This window comes from Gymnoscopelus microlampas (genome assembly GCF_963454915.1).
Source record: "Gymnoscopelus microlampas genome assembly, chromosome: 1".
Lineage (NCBI taxonomy): Eukaryota > Metazoa > Chordata > Actinopteri > Myctophiformes > Myctophidae > Gymnoscopelus > Gymnoscopelus microlampas.
In genome coordinates, this window is record NC_139962.1 from 32,004,370 (window position 1) to 32,022,090 (window position 17,721).

The following is a 17,721-nucleotide window of genomic DNA, read 5'->3' on the forward strand; positions in this document are numbered from 1 at the left end:
GCGGTTCACAGACAGTGTATGAGGGAATGTGTTAGCATGCAGCCGCTAGGTTATGGGAGTGAGTGCAGACGTGCAGAGCTGTAAGTGGCTGCTATTACTAGCTAGCGGAGGTGGAGTTAATGCTGTGGGGTCCCCGTGCGTGCCTCGCTTATTATGCATCACCAGGAATTTATGAAAGGATTCCTATCTTTCCTTCCCTGCACCCTCCATCACGGAACCTTGACTCCCAATCGCTCCTGACATGATGGGCTTGGATGCATCTCTAAACGCCTACAAAGGCATCCGGCACACACCCAGTATACCTCTATAATATATCGTTGCTCGGTTTCCACCCGACATATATACGCATTTACTCTCCACTCAGTGGTGGAAGAAGTTCTCAGATAATTGTTTTACTTCAGAAAGCAGTGCCACACTGTAAATACACTCTGCTACAAGTAAAAGGCCTGTGTTCAAAATTAGACTTGAGTAAAAGTACAACATTATATCAAAATATTCTTACAGTACCTAAGTCAAGGTACTATTCTTTTTTTTTTTAATTGTCACACTTCGTGAATAGCTGATACAAGCGTTCAATGCGTTGCGTTGAGATCTTGTAGATCGTCTATTTTTGAATAGAAGTATAACATAAGTGGTTAAGTCATGTTCTGTATTAATAAGCTAAATCTGCAAAGTAGCATGAAACTAAAGTTTACAAAATATTGTAGTGGAGTAAAACGTACAATATTTGTTGTGGAGTAGCAAGTATAAAAACATTAAAAACCCAAGTAAAATAAAAGTTCCTCAAATTCGCACTCAAGTACCACCACACTAACCCTAACCCGATAGGGTTACATCCACACTACCTATCCTCCACTCTTCTTGCCCTTTCTTCGTCTAGCTCTGCTTCTCAGTCTCTGCTTTTGCATTCCTCTTTTCCTCGCGTTTACCGTCTCTCTCAACCCCCCTGGAAGCACAAATTGACGTGTGTGTGTGAGGGGGGGGGGGGGGGGGGGGTGTATATAGTACACGTGCTGAAGTGTGTATAGTATGTGTGTATGTGTGCACTAGCACAGGGCTCAAGGCTACAGGAAGTGGCGTCTCTCTTTTTTGAAAATGAGCTGGGGAGATACAGCATCGCTCTGAGAGCACCATGGGGATTGAGTTGATGCCATCATTGCTCTCTCTCTCTCTCTCTCTCTCTCTCTCTCTCTCTCTCTCTCTCTCTCTCGCTCTCTCTCTCTGCTCGCCTCCCCCAAGTGCTCCTGGGTAATTTGGAGTCTGAAAGCAGAGTAATTAATTAGGCCTCCCGATGAGAGCGAGAGGCAGAGAGAGATGGAGAGAGAGAAGGAGAGAGAGACAGAGACAGACATAGAGACACAGAGAGAGAGAGAGAGAGAGAGAGAGAGAGAGAGAGAGAGAGAGAGAGAGAGACAGCAAGTCGGCTGGTGTGTGTGTGTGTGTGTGTGTGTGTGTGTGTGTGTGTGTGTGCGTGTGCGCACAATACTACAGTATTGCATGTGTGTGCACAATGCATGCACATGTGAGTGTGCTTGTACATGTGTGTGTCTGTTCATGAACATGTATGTGTGTGTGCATGTGTGTCCCTTTGGTTCTGATTACATGGTGTGGACTCTGTAATAAATCATTTCAACCAAACATTTCATTTGTACCACACAGGATTTCCCCCTCTCTTAAAATGGAAAATTCACCATCTTGGTCCTATCTTCCAAGGACCTCTGGCGCATTGAACCGAAGCAAAGACAGCAGTCAGTTGTCATTTCTAACAAGCTTTTGTGCAATATTTATCGACTGAGCACCTCCAAAACCTCATAACAAATGGATTTTGGTGTCAAAATCAGCAGGCAGCATTATTAGCACCGCTAGGAGCCGGGCTCCGAGGATTGTCGGAGTTCAGTCGGTCATTCCAACACTTTGGAAGTTATCTTGAAAACCATTGACTGGATTTTAATGCAATTTGCTATGCATGCTCCCCTGAACCGATGTATTGATTTTGGTCACCCCGCGCCCTTTCCTCTAGCGACACCCCGAGGCCAAAATGACAATATTTCACACTAGTTATCAAATCCCCAAACAGGCAGATTGCAGGAGGAACCCTAGATCAGAATGAACTCGCAAGATATCTCAAAATCGATGACAGTTGTCCATCAAACACTTTTTTTTAAATACAAATTCCATATATTTTCATTGTGTTCGGTTTTCTTCATATTCTATAAAATGCGTATGCAATGGAATTGGACTGACTGATGCCAATGTGCATTTTCCCATTGTGTCTAAAATTCTTCCGGGTATATTGATTGAAGTGACTTTACTGATCCACTTTCTATACTGCACAGTTCATAAATAATTCTGCTCAAGTTAATTATAGCAATCTTTGCTATAGTTGTGCTCCTAGCTTACAGCATTGAATATAAATGTACTGTAGGCATTTTTGGTTGTGGTACTGTAGATACAGACATACGCACGTACACACATGCTATCTCAGTCACACATGCATGCACACACACGCGTGGACTCATGCACTCACTCACATTATGTACGAATGCTCGTGGCCACACTCGCACACAGCCACGCACGCACATACATAATTGTTACCACAGGCTTACACAGTACCGTATGCACACATACACTATAGAAGCTGAGTGAAAGCACAATTGGCCCTATGCACGGCAGCCATATTGGCGTGAAATTGGGCCACTTCTTCCTCCCTTGCTGCGAGCTTGTACATCTGTTATTTTTGAACATGTTCTTATATAATAATAATAATTTTGCATTTTTTAACTGAAATCTTCTCTCCTGGGGGCCCCTGGCACAACACATTTGCAGATTGGGGGGTCCGCACCCAAATAAATATAATTTTGGGGGTCCTTGGCACGAGAAGGTTATTAAATTAGAACCAAACCCCAACATGTACCATACAATAAACATGTCTTACCTACACAATTATCCCATTGTCTGACTATGAACCGTCTAGCAGCCCTGTCCTTTTATCCTGTCATTGGAGGGATGTATATTCCATGTCTGATTCTTTATTATATCCATTTATTAATGTCCCTATCAGCCCTTGTGGAGATAAAGGTCTGTTATTCTGAGACGGTACAAATGGAACCAAATGGACCCATAAAGGTCCTGTTGGTTCCATTTGTACCGTCTGATTTTAAATTACACAGAGGAGTGTACAGGTCTCAAAGAAAGAAAAAATCGTATTAAACTGGGGGGTCTTTGAAATGAAAAAGGTTGAGAATCACTTCCCCCAGCTGTCCCACCCTGAGGTAAATGATACAGTAAAGACCATAACTCACATCTTCGCATACCCTTAAGAGGAGGACATACATAAAAAAAAGCCCTAATTGGTCTGCTCGGAAGTCTAGATAGATACCATATCCCCATCATGCTACTGTATATACAGTAATGATTAAATCATACTGTCCAGATATAAAATAACATACGCATAACAGAATTAAAATCCTCATAATCGTACCTATACCTGTATGAAGTTTGAGGAACCTTTTAGATGAGCCCACAAGTCTTCATGCATCCATGTCAACTTTAACCAGTTTAAGCCCTTTTTAGATTTTAGCGTTGGCTATTCAAAAATAGCAAATATACAAGCTCACAGCGCGGCACGAAAAGCTTGTACATCTGCTATTTTTGAGACATATTGATCAATCTTGAAAGTGTTTGAAAAATATATATATTTTTAACACAATTTAACATTTTTTTTACACAAATATTCTCTTCCGGGGGTCCCTGGCACAAAACATTTTCAGATGGGGGTCCGCAGCCAATGTGTATGTATAAATTCGGGGGTCCTTGGCACGAAAAAGAGAACTACTGATTTAGAAGGAATTTATAGAATCGCCCTCGGGTCTTAATCCATTAAGACCGGGACAGCATCCGTGTCATTTTTAGATTTCTTTGGCTATTCAAAAAAGCGCATGAGCTTGTATATCTGCTACTTTTTGAGCTATGAGCTTGTAGATCTGCTATTTTTGAAAAATAATTGTGAAAATGTGTGCAAATCTTTGAATATTTATACACATTTTTCATTCAAATCTTTGCCCTGGAACAAAATGTTTTCAGATGGGGGTCCGTGGCCAAATAGATATAATTTCGGGTGGTCCTTGACAAGTTTGAGAACCACTGATACCACTGATATCAGGATTTAGAACATTGTAGAATCCCCAGAAGAAATCTTCGCTTTAGAAAATAAATATATATTCAAAGATTGGCACACATTTTCACGATTTTTCAAAAATAGCAGATCTACAAGTGCCGCGCTACGAGCTTGTATATCTGCTATTTTTGAATAGCCAAAGTATATAATGATGGTTATAGCCCAAATCTAAAATGACACCGATGCGGATTGAATGGGTTAATGGGTTAATGTTTGAAAAGGTTTTCCTAAAATGACACGCCCAGAACAGGGACACCAGGTTGAAAGTGGCTAACCCTGGCAATGCTCCCAGACAAAGCCTCATACTGAGCATCCTTGCCTCATCCTTGCCTCAGCCACTCAATACATGGTGCCCATATATAACACAATTACACACAAGGACACGAGGAAAACTGTCATTCCAGTTATATGGACCCTGACATTAGACAGAGACAGAAATATCAGGATCAGTTCCAACCGTGTGTATGTGTGTACACTCCTGTCACGGTGATAGATGTGCAGAGGATGAGGTTAAGGAGGGCATACGAAGACAGTGGTGGAAGAAGACCTATTTTTATTTTATATAAAAAATTGGCTTAACCACAGTCCCTCAGGGCTCTGTTCTAGCGGCTTTTCTGTTTTCAGCTTTCGCTGAAAATAGTGCAAAAAATACTTTTTTTCTATCCAAAAAATTACTTATTTACTATCAATTACTCACCCCATGAAGCCGTGAATTCATAGAGATTTTTTTTAGTTTTTGTCGCATTCCTAAACCAATAATTTGATAGCCTCAATCTTCAGGCTTTTATTTTCCTTCGCGTTTTGCTCAAAAAGAAAGCCTGGACCGGACTGTTGACATTCCTGGCATAGGAAGTGGGAGTCAACCTTTCATTTCCCCAACCAACCAGAGTGCAGTGGGCGTCGCTCCAAATGTTGTGACGTCAGGGCTCTCAACGCTGCACATTGGGGGAGGAGGGGTGGGGGCGGGGGCGGGCACACAGCTCTGTGAACCAATGGGAGCCCCCGGCTGTTTTCTCCGGAGATTTTGAATCCGCCCCTCTATGCCAGATATCAGACGCGCTGGGGCAGGCTAATAATTTGATGACCGGTCGGAGACTCAAATGCAGGTCAATTGAGTCCGGCGGTCATCAAATTGGCTCAGGAATGCGACAAAAAAAAAAAAAAAATCCCATGAATTCAAGGCTTCATGGGGTGTGCAATTGATAGAAAATACGTCATTTTTGGGGTGAACTACTCCTTTAAGGGAGGAGTGGCCAGCCGACAAGCCATAACCATAAAAGGAGTTCCCAATGCAGCTACGCCCAAATATGGAGTGTATTGTCTAACCTCAATGTGTCGTCATGGCATCAGGTGCAAACAAATCAGTCGGCTCCATATGGGCATGAAAGGGACAAGGACTGACATATGCAGAGATCTCCATACATGGGCATATTTGTCGGATTGGCGGTGCGGCGTAGGTGTCAGCTCTAGTTATTAAAAGTATCAATAGCATAATGCAGAAATACTCTGTTGCAAGTAAAAGTCCTACATTCAAAATTGACTTGAGTAATAGTACAAACGTATTGGCATCCAATATTCAAGTACCAAAGGTCAAATTACTCAAAAAGTATGCCCGGAATTCTTTTCTTTTTTTTAAGATATTTTTTGTGGCTTTTATGCCTTTATTTGACAGGACAGTAGGCTGACAGGAAATGGGGAGAGAGATGGGGGGGAGACATACAGCAAAGGTCGTCGGGAACGGGAATCGAACCCGCGACACGCTGTCATGCTGCATCACTAGCTTATGTGGTATGCGCCTGGACCGCTAGGCCAGTGGACGCCCCATGCCCGGAATTCTTGATCTGTCTCTGTACCTACTGTAAGGTCATCATGAATATCCAACTGGGGATCAGAGAGCGCACGGAGCCCCTAGTCATTTGCTTTAGTATGCAGTTTAATATGCAATTTAAATAAATAATACATCACCTAACTGAGGAGCCTTGAGCATGTGATTATTAAGTTGATATGTAAAGATCATAATTATGTAGCATATATGTAAGGTGACATGTAAATCACAGATGTCTCTTATTAGACATAATAGGCTACGGCGCTTCTGACCGCAGCAACACGGCCAGCGCCTTTGGTCCACCTCTATATGACAGTGGTTCTCAAACCTTTTCAAGTCAAGGAAATTGATATGTATTTGGCTACGGACCCCCCATCTGAAAAAAGTTTGTGCCAGGGACCCCCAGAAGCAAAGAGTTGTGTTAAAAATGTTCGCTTCAAAACCTTTTTTTTTTTTTTTCAAAATTAGTAGATCTACAAGCTCCTATTGCGGCCCGAAGTGCCACGCTATGAGCACCGCTATAGTGCCGCGCTATGGTCCCCCCAAGGACCCCCACTTTGAGAACCAATGTACCTACAGTATGCATGTGACGTTCCACTGATGCAGAGATCTTTTAGCTTCGCTTGAATAGGAATGTAATTGGCTGCCACCAAACTGTTGATAGATGAGCTGTAAAATGTATTAGTGAGTTATAATGGGAATACGTCTCTCCCACACTGTTTGGTGAAGCAGGGAAACATGCAGTGTTACAATGAGCATATGCTGCTCACCCAGACCCCACCAACGCCTCTAAGGCTCCAACAGTTCATTACTGCGAGGAAGTTCTTGTCACAGATGGTGTGTGTGTGTGTGTGTGTGTGTGTGTGTGTGTGTGTGTGTGTGTGTGTGTGTGTGTGTGTGTGTGTGTGTGTGTGTGTGTGTGTGTGTGTGTGTGTGCGTGCGTGCGTGCGTGCGTGCGTGCGTGCGTGCGTTATCTCAGAATCAGAAGTGTCAACCCACGCACCCCTCTTGTTTGCTGTTACAAGCTCTAGCAGGCTGAGGTAGAGAGGGAAGATTTATCCCTTTCTGTATGGAAAGAAAAGTTTCCCTTTCTCGTCCCGGTTTGAACTTGGCACATGAATTCTTGTGATTTACGAATTAATACGTACAAATGTTAACCACAACGTGACAATGTCTGTCTATAAATGCACAAAATTATGTCTTTCTGGAAATGTTTTCCACTTCCTTGTGGTTTCTTAGTTGTCTATATCAGGTTTGAGAGCGAAGCCTTTTGGTTATAAAAGCCAGTAAAAAAATGAAAGTGAAACATAGCCACCTTAATGTGCCACTTGTACTGAAGTTAATATTATAGATTATGTGGTGGCAAGCAACATTGGATATTTGATACATATCGTTGCTGTCGGGCAGAAACCTTGCATCCATATTTTAACATTTTTTGTCTTAAAATAATGCTCTACTTGATCATACTACAGCGTCACACAATAGCAGATCTGCAAGCTTGAAACGTTACACGAAGAGCCACGCTTTGAGCTTATCAATCTGCTACTTTTGCTATTTTTTAATTAGAATCCTGAAAGTAACAGTTTTGGAGATATGAGGTTTCCACCCGACATGTGTGGAAACCTGAGCCATAAGGTTTAGAGACCTGAGCCATAAGGCAAAGCTCTCGATCTACCGGTCGATCTTCGTTCCTGCTTATCAACTATAGTCGTGAGATATGGGACAATTCATGCCCGAAAGAGCGGGATTTCAGATTACAAGTAGCCCAAAATGGGTTCTCTCAGGAGGCTGGCTGGCATGGTGAGAAGATCATTCATCTGTGAGAGACTCGGAGTAGAGACACTGCTCCTTTTTGTAAGAAAGGAGCCAATAGGCTCTATGCACAGCAGCCACATTGGAAAGAAATTGGGTCTCTTCCTTACTTCCTTCACATGTGTTACCAATGATATTAACGAAGGCTCTGTTCCATAGACGGATTTCCGCGCGACATCATCACAGAGCAGAATGCGCAATCTGCGCATGCCTGGGGGAAACGAATTGTTGCGCCGTTCACTCTGTTGTTATATTCGGGAGTTAGCTAGCCATAATTCTGCTATTATAGGCATAATAGGCATAATGCTGCTATTATATACAAACAGATCCAACTTCCAACAAATCATTTTTATTGAGTAAACAAGGTATTACAAACTGCATAATTTAATCTACTTTCATTAAACCCGGTGAAGATCATTTCTTTTATGAATGGACATTTGACCAGAGCTGCTGCGGGTAATGGCGCCCTCTATAGGCTTAGTTGGCTTACCCCCTCCTCTGCGCGGTCATATCTTTCCACTCAAACAGAGAGCGTCTCCTTCCCAAACCCCAATGGTTCTAATCAGCCCCCCACCCACAGGAGTGGCCCAATTCACTCACAACTTGCTACAAAAATTGCTCATGAAAAACTATATAATCTCCTACATTCCATTTTCCACCTTCACATCTGTCTCCTTCTCTAATAATCAAAAAGTGCTATATATTTCATCTCGCACTTTACTTCCGGATGGTTCGTTTTGCACCTTTTTTTGCCACATCGGTCACGGGAAAGAAATAAGCGTTGCCGTGGTCTATGGAAACGAGCCCAAAAGTGCACCCAAATAAGCCCAAAATCGCTTATACAAACAGTCAGACCTGGCAACGCAGCCTACGCCAATCATGTGTGAGAGATCTACAAGCTATGGGGCAGTGACGCCACCGTATCTTAGCAACAACGACAGCGCTCACTCTCATTGGTCGTGTCATGCCAGGATCAGTCTCCAGACAATGGCATCGCAGAGAGCTTGCTGTAGCCATCACATTCAGTCGCAGCAACGACGGACAGGGAGCTATGATAGTGGCATGTAGCTAACGCGAACGTGGTTGTCATGCCTGCAGGCTGCAGCGGCTGTGCAATCACTTTGTCAACAATGCACGTTCGTGTGGTGAATGTCAATATTGCTGCTCAGTTAGTCCATTGTAGATGGTGTATGTTTGTGTGTGTCTTCTGGAGAACTATGTAGCTCCACAGCAACTACAGTAACTAACGTAATGGCAGGACCGCCCCGTGCAACGCATGTTAGGCTGCATTATGGTCATGTAGTAATTTCAGATAATTTCGCTCCAATTAGAGCAGTGCTTATCAACCCTTTCAGGCCGCCCCCCCCCCCCAAAAAAACGTAATTGATCTGGCCACCCCCCCATTCTGTTTGACTCCATTCCACAAGTAAATATTGTGAAAATAGCAGATCTACAAGCTCGAAACTCCTCACGTTGACAGGCTTTGTAAGCTTGTAGATCGGCTATTTTCTACATGATTGCCTCTTTCTTAGATTATTTGACAATGTGGCCAATGTTTTTATAGTATAGTTTGTTGACTACTTTTGTTGCAGAAATGGTAATTTCCTTTACTTTCGTTTTTTAATTGTCTCCGCCAGGCCGAAAGGCATGGCGCAAGACCTGTCCGTCCGTCTGTGATAGCTAATCTCTCACATCGTTGACTTGATCGCAGCGAAACTGTGCACACACACTCCCTGGATGCCAATTCAGAACCTCTGCCCTATTTCTTTCACATGGCCCTGTTACAGTGCCACCAGGAGGCCGCTTTTTGCTAAACACCTTTTCTCACAGTACTCCTACATATTTTGCCCAAACATCACGCAAATCGGTACACAGTATCTCCACAGTCATTAACAAAAAAAGCCCTTTCAGATTTTTCATATTCCATCCTGATTGGCTAAAATGGCTTCCAAAGTCTGCAGGACTGCTCCGTTTGGACCAAAATGCCTCACATTATGAACACAGCATGCACTTTCCGTGCAACTTTGCACCCACATTCCCACTATGCCGAGGAAGAAATTCCACTTGAGATTTCTCTAATCAGCCTCATGGTGGCGCTATAACAGCCCGATGTGGAGAGTCAGTGAGAGCTGGATAAACCAGGTAAAATGTGTCAAAAGGAGTCTGTACGGCTGTCGATAAATGAACACATGACGTCGGTGGGAGAGGAGATATTGTGTCTTTTGGACAAACAGCAGCGTGGTGCTGATGTTTGTTGTGTGAAGCAGCTTAATGTCAGAGTGTTTGTGTTGGAGCGTCTCAGTGCGGCTGCAGAGTTCATGTGCAACCTCTTCCAGAGAGAGACAGAGACACTAGAAACTCTGCTGGAGAAAAAAAAACACTGCTGGGCATTGACTTTCATATGGACATTGATCTACACACTGCAGGTATATCTGCTACACACACAACATCAAACTACACACTACAGGTATGATGCAGCGTTTGCATTCCAGCCTGCATGCCAGCGTAGTTCCCATATGGTTTCAAGGTGGGCTAAACCATATGGACCCCATGTCAGCAATGTCAGCGGCATCCACTTCAGTCCCAACTGCGATGCCCATGCAGGCTATAAGTAGCTTCTACCTGGCCCTTAGGTGGGCCCCAACTAGCCATGTTTATGTGGGACCAAGGCGGGTCCTAACTGGGTTTGCCCATGCAGGCTTTAACTGGGTTCTACCTGGGCCCTAGGTGTACCCTAACCAACCAGAGTGCAGTGCCCATCGCTCCAATTGTTGTGACGTCAGGGCTCTCAATACTGCACATTGGTGGAGGAGGAGGGGCCGCAGGGTGACCGCACACATCGCTGAACCAATGGTAGCCCACGGATGTTTCCTCTGGGGATTTACAATCTGCCCCTCTATGCCACATATCATCCGCACTACAGGGTCTTCACTGACCGAGCCACGGCCCCACTGGCCCTCAGGACGCTACGCCACTTATATGAGCTGCCAAGTGGCCGCGGGCGCTACGTGGGCGTGGCCGCGGGCTAGACGCGAGCCCCCGCGTAGCGGGGGCGAGCTTCTAGTCCTCTCAATGTTTACAAACATGAAACCCGTCTATTCTGGTCAAACAGAGTCCGGCTGCTGAGATTGGCTATCAATTAACTGGCAACACTGTGCTACACCAGTGGGTCTCAAAGTGTGGTCCAGGGACCCTCATGGTTCCTTGTGGGGGTTCCAAATGGACCCTTACGGGTGTGTAACTCTGAGAGTGCACAAATGGAACCAAATGGACCCGTTTGTACACTCTCAGAGTTATGGGGATCCTTCAAATAAAAGGTTTTAGAACCACTGTGCTACACTAAATAGAACAGAGCCTTCATTAGTATAATTAGTAAGACCTGTGAAGGACGCAATCGAAGAGACCCAATTTATTTCTAATATGGCTGCTGTACATAGAGCCTGTTGAGGGGGTTCAGGCATCTAGTAAAGGATGCCTCCAGGCACATCCAGTTGGTAGGAGGCCCACGGGACCAGGTGGAGGGATTATATCTCCACGCTGGCCTGGGGAACCACTCAGGATGGTCCCAGTCATAATAGAGGTCCCACTGCTGGTTTCATCAAGTTAAAATGTATTAAACCTGCAGCTCTTCTGGACCGAGTAGGGTGTTTTTATTTTTGTTTTTTACCAACACTACTAGTTGGTACCACATTCAAAAGCAGTGTGTGTGTGTCTCTATTAGAACCAAGCAGAATTATTTGTGTTAAATCCAGTCGGAGTAATCATTCATCAGGGGAAGGTGCGTGGATAAAGTCAGCACAAATCCTTTGTTGTTGTCTGTCTTTTAGTAAATCCCTCATTCACATTAAGACAAAACACTTGGGGAGCAGCCTGTTGCAACCACATGCTGCAACAGGCGAGTAAATGGCCTTTCTCGAGGGAAACATTAACGGTAGAGATTAGAGACCGGGGCATACTTACTCATACACTCTTCCCCTCACAGATTGTGCCATTGGTTTGGTGGGATCAGGAAAACTCCAGCTGCAAGCCCCATGCTTACAGTACATCATTGGTTCTCAACCCCCAGGGGTCCTTGGGGGGTGTTCCAGGGGGTCCCCAGCTAAAGTAGTTAATCATTTCAATAACCATAGTCATTTTAACCACTTTATCCATTTATACGTTGGCTATTGAAAAAGTGCAGATCTCCAAAAAATATCACACAAAAAAATCAGATGGGGGTCCGCGGCCAAATACCATTTGGGGGTCTTTGGCACGAAAAGTTGTGTATATATTTAGTATCTGCACCTGCAGTGGTGTGGTTCAGCAACACATGACCATGCTGTGTCTCTGCTTCTTCTCCTTTGCAGGCATTTCTCCTGTCTGTCCTCCAAGTACATGTGTCCCGGCGTGCCGGCGGTGATGAGCAACCTCCTGGCTAACATCAACGCCTACTTCGCCCACACCACCACCACCACGACCACCACCGCCTCCGCCTCGGACCGGTTCGCCGCCTCCAACTTTGGCGTAAGGCCTCACTTTGTTCTACAGGGGGTGAAAAAAAGAACTGGCTGACTGGGGAGATAATTGAAAAGTTCTGTGCTGAAATGTAATCGTATTGATTTGTTTTTCGCTCTGAAATACGGATTCAGAAAAGGTTGGTCTTTTGGTAGGAAACAGGCCTTAATAATGCAAGGATTTTTTGCAAAGCTTTGCTGGTCAGATTTACACTATTTCATTCAGTAGTTTCAAGTTTGTAACCTAGCCTGGAATCCAGACAGATTTGCTCCATTCGGCTGATTTGTTTTTTTCTCACAGAAGTGAAGAGAGGACAAACAAACGGCCGAACGGAGCAAATCAGTTTGTATTCCAGGCTACTTGAAACCTGCACTGTGCAGATGTCCTAATATTTGGAACAGAGGATCCCTCACTTCATGTTTCTGTAAATTATTAAGATAGTGAGTTGATACTGCCCCAGCTGCGCACATCAAGGACCTTGGTGTGCCACGTGGTGTGGCGGTGTTACAGTGTCAAGGTGACACTTCAGCTGTGTGTTACTGACCTGCCGTCAGAGAGGAATTGAGGTGGAATAAAGTAGAGTAGAAATATTTGTGTAACATGAATTATTAAAAAACACTAATTTTTCAAAGTCGGCCCCAGAGCCACCTGTCTAAAAAAAAGAGTTATGCTGTTGAAATCAGTGAAGTCCCCAAAGTGCTCAGTGGTCGCTGATAGAGCGTTTAACAAGCTAATGTAGCCAGGCGTCAAAGATATTCAGGCCGGTAAATAGTGTTTCAGCATTTGTGCTTAAAATGATTTTTATTCCAGGGAATCTGAAATGGAATCACCGGAGGCAGAACAAAGGCGCAGGCAGCTGAGTGTGTTGTAAATGTGAATATATCACATGGCCCAGGGACTTTGTTTACAAAATGTTGTTACTGTCTTCCTTAACAGAGGGAGAAGTTTGTCAAGCTGCTGGATCAACTTCACAACTCGCTGAGGATTGACCTCTCCAAATATCGGGTATGTACTGCATTGTATTAATCTGTTTCTTCTTATTGAGTGCATGCCTTTGTGCACTGAAACAACCCACATTGCACAGCAGCTACGGTAAACCTCCCAACAGAAGGAGGTGTGGAGGAGTACGCCATCACGACTCACGAGTTGCCACTAATTCGTCATATCACAGGTTTAGAGGTGTAAGGAAGTGGGTGAATTTTTTTTTTTTTTTGTGCAAGCTCCATAATTTTTGTCGCTTTCAGAAAGGAGAAAAAGACTGTGAAGAAGTGTGTTAAAACAAAATCATAGATATCTACAACATATATCATCTCTGTCGGGTGGAAACCTCATTATGTCTAAAACTGTTATATTTCAGGATTCAAATTCAAAAATAGCAGATCGACAAAGCAGATCCTCGCATTTCGAGCTTGTAGATCTGCTATTTCTGATACTTTTGTGTGACGCTGTAGTATGATCAAGTATGGTGTTAATTTACGAAAAACACAAAGTAAAACTAGAAAAAGTGCTCCTCGGAGCACAGGTCTCCGCCAGGTCAGGTAGGCTATTGTGGCCAACGTGAAAAGGGTGCCATTTCTTCTTAGGCCTTGCACGACAATCGGACACTGCATTCATGATTTGAGGCATTTTGTCAAAAACATGTGTTTCGCTAAATTAGACCTGTTGGTGGCGCCAACAGGTCTAACAGGCCAATGTTAAAAGGGTGGCATTTGTTCCTCAACATAGTGTGAATGTGCGTGCAAAGTTTGAGCGCAATTGGACGGTGCGTTCATGATTTGCAGAATTTTGTTCAAAACAAGCCAATGAATAATGCAAACTTTAGATGTCAATCTTAGCCAATCAGTATGGAATATGAAAAATCAAACACATCCGTCGTGATCACATGACTATAGAGATCATGTGTACCGATTTGCGTGAAATTTGGATAAAATTGGAAGGAGTAGCCTAGTATAAAAAAATGTGTTTTACACAAGTCGGCCTCCTGGTGGCGCTATAAAAGGCAGATGTGAAAAATGCAGGGCAAAGGTTTTTCCTTGACCTCTAGGGAGTGCGCATACAAAGTTTTACACAGATCGGTGCAATTATAGGAAAAAACACGAATCGGCCTGTTATAGCGCATGAGGCTGATTTGAAAATGTTCAAATGGTAGTTCTTCCTCGGCCTAATGGGAATGTGCGTGCAAAATGTCACGGAAATTGCATGCTGTGTTCATGATTTGAGGCATTTTGTTCAAAACGGTGCACTCCTGCAAACTTTGGAAGACATTTTTAGCCAATCAGGATGGAATATGAGAAATCTGAAAGACCCGTTTCGTTTAATGACTATAGAGATACTGTGTACCAATTTGTGGGATTTTTGGACAAAATCTGTAGGAGTACTGTAAAAAAATGTGTTTTGCACAAATCGGCCTCCTGGTGGCGCTATAACAGGCCCCTGTGAAACATTTGGGGCAGAGGTTCTGCTCTGGTATCCAGGGAGTGTGTGTGCACAGTTTGGCTGCGAGCAAGCCAACGGTGCCGGAGATTAGCTGTACACAGACAGATCGAATGACGGACACACGGACGGACGGACGGACGGACGGACAGGGGGTAAAACATACTCTCTCGCCATGCCTTTCGGCCTGGCGGAGACAAATATGGAGATAAGAGGTTTCTGCCCAACAGCAACGAAATACACATCATGTATGTACGTGAGGTTAAACATAAGGTGCAAAAAGTGGTAAGACATCGGTAGGACCACATACAGTACAGTACTTTAGCAGCAGGCATGTCCATGAGATTAGTCAAATAAATGCATTGGCAGGTCCACATATAATGGTAGTCCACGTAGGGCAAAGACTTCACATGGTAAAAATCCGGAAAGGAAAGTGTTGACAGGCGGCCAGCCTGATGACAGGCGGTGATCAGGTCTATCTTGTTCAACAGTCTGATGGTAGCCGGGTGGAAACTGTTCAGAAATGGGGGTAATCTTGCCCCTGCCTGGCCGCGGTCGTAGCAGAGGTGTGAACAGATTGTGGCCGGGGTGGTGATCAATTTACAATCCCTTTCACGATGGTGTCTCTTGCCAAAAAGGGCAGACTTTCAAGCTAACAACATAACACAGAGCCAGGCTCTTTTGGTTGTCCTTGACCTCCACGGGAGCCAGGGGAGGCAGGCAGAGTCATTGACCTCCCAAGGGAGTCAAGGGAGCCTGGCTATCCAGGCAGTCCTTGACCTCCAGGGGCCAGCAACACAGCAAGCAATACCGTGCTACTGAATATACTTTAGACTTTAGTTTGTTACACGGAATGTACAACGGTGACTGTGTGTGTGTGTGTGTGTGTGTGTGTGTGTGTGTGTGTGTGTGTGTGTGTGTGTGTGTGTGTGTGTGTGTGTGTGTGTGTGTGTGTGTGTGTGTGTGTGTGTGTGTGATAGAGAGAGAGTGTGGCCCTGGAGAATCTTTTTAGGTCAAAGGTCGTGCACGTTTTCTTATTAGATCTTTAATGACTTTCTGCGTCCTGAGGTTCTGAGCATTGTTGTGTGGAATGGTGCCGTTGTCACAAGAAGAAACCACTTTACTCTCATTAGATTGCTCCATGGACGGCAGTGCATAAGCAATTTATAGATCTGAAGCGCCATAATCTGTCACGCACACTGTTCTTTAACATGAAGAAAATGAAATGACAAGATCAAATTTAATCAGTTATGGATGGATTGAGAAAATCACTATGTGGCTGCTCAACTGAATGCACGTGCGTGTGTGTGTGCGTGTGTGTGTGTGCGTGTGTGTGTGTGTGTGTGTGTGTGTGTATGTGTGCGTGTGCGCTCGCACGTGTGCGTTTGTGGCAGAGAATTAGGAGGTTTACTATTCCCACTGGACCCCTATTCAGAGAATGCAGTACGATTGCCATCTGCGTCCCTCATGGCTAATTTATGCTCCAGCCATTGTCGCATGCCGGAATTAGCCAATCTACAAACCCAAGGCCGTGGCGCGGACGCGGCGCGGCGTTAACTTGCAGAGCGGCTATTTTCGGCGAGCGACACCGACCAGCGACGAATGTATATAAATCAGGCTTCAGTGTCTTGAGATGGCCCTGTTGTCTACTCAGGAAGATTGAAATCACATTCTCCCAAGAACAAACCCATGGGAGTTAATCCTGTTACAAACACCCTCAGCCTCCCGTGTCCACGCACGCGCGCACACACACACACACACACACACACACACACACACACACACACACACACACACACACACACACACACACACACAGCACAGACATAGCCACACAAGACACTTGCTGTAGAGACAGACATTACACTCAGTGGTGCACACATATTGTACACCCATTCAATCACCACTGCGCACGCACGCACGCACGCACGCACGCACGCACGCACGCACGCACGCACGCACGCACGCACGCACGCACATCTATACCCCAGATTGATATTACGTAGCATATAGTATGTAAGGTGACATGTAAATCACAGATGTCTCTTGAACATGATAGGCTACGGCGCCTCTGACCGCAGCAACACAGCCAACGCCTTTGGTCCACTATGCCTATGACAGTCGTTCTCAAACCTTTGTATGTATTTTGTATTTTGCCACGGACCCCCATCTGAAAATGTTTTGTATCAGGGACCCCCAGAAGAGAAGATCTGTGTGAAAAGACAAAAATCTAAATTATTCGAAAATGTTCAAACATTTGGATATTTTTCAAATATTTGCAAAAATAACAGATGTGCAAGCTCGCAGCGTGGCACGAAGTGACACGCTGTGAGCTTGTAGATCTGCTATTTTTGAATAGCCAACACATACATGGATAAAGCGGTTAAAATGATTGTGATGCTGTATTAACAACTTCAGCTGGGACCCCCTGGAACCCCCCCGGGTCCCACTCCCCGGACCCCACTTTGAGAACCACTGCTATAGTCCATAGTTCGGTCTCAAGATAGTCCCGACTGCAGTTTTACTCGGCCTTGACTCGGTCTGGCTTTAGGTGGTCTCGAATACAGCACCAGTTGCTATGCAACTACATTTTATTTCATGTTTATCAATCTCATCTTTCATTAGCTCTGCCAGTAATCCTTTTTTTTCTGTAGCCAAACATTTATTACATTTTTTTGTTCTTAGAATGATACAAACCCGTTCAAAGGCATGGCACTAACGTTCACACTGGCAGCCACAAAAGATACATCGCTACAAAGAGATGCAAATCTGTTGTCGAGTCGCTGAATTGTCGATCTACACGCTCGTTGACCTCAAGCGTGCGTCCGATGAGCGAGAAAGATAAAAAGCCTGGGCTTAAAAAGAACTGGCTTACGGAAATAATTAGTCCCCCCCCCCATTACAAGCAGGAAAAGAGAGAAGGTGAGTGGAAATGGTTAAACAACAGTTGATTGTTTTGTATAGGTTTCTTTAGCTGCAG

The 17,721-nt window shown here is 44.5% G+C and overlaps 1 protein-coding gene across 1 annotated transcript in view; it reads left to right on the forward strand.

Moving 5' to 3' along the window:
• The window catches only part of unc13c (unc-13 homolog C (C. elegans)), a gene marked incomplete at its 5' end in the record, with an annotated part of 241,227 nt that overhangs the window by 81,817 nt on the left and 141,689 nt on the right, over nucleotides 1–17,721 (forward strand). The window contains 2 exons of the mRNA XM_084046368.1: nucleotides 12,161–12,317; nucleotides 13,245–13,313. Of these exons, the coding sequence (XP_083902494.1) occupies nucleotides 12,161–12,317; nucleotides 13,245–13,313 (226 nt within the window). The remainder of the gene's footprint in view (nucleotides 1–12,160; nucleotides 12,318–13,244; nucleotides 13,314–17,721) is intronic.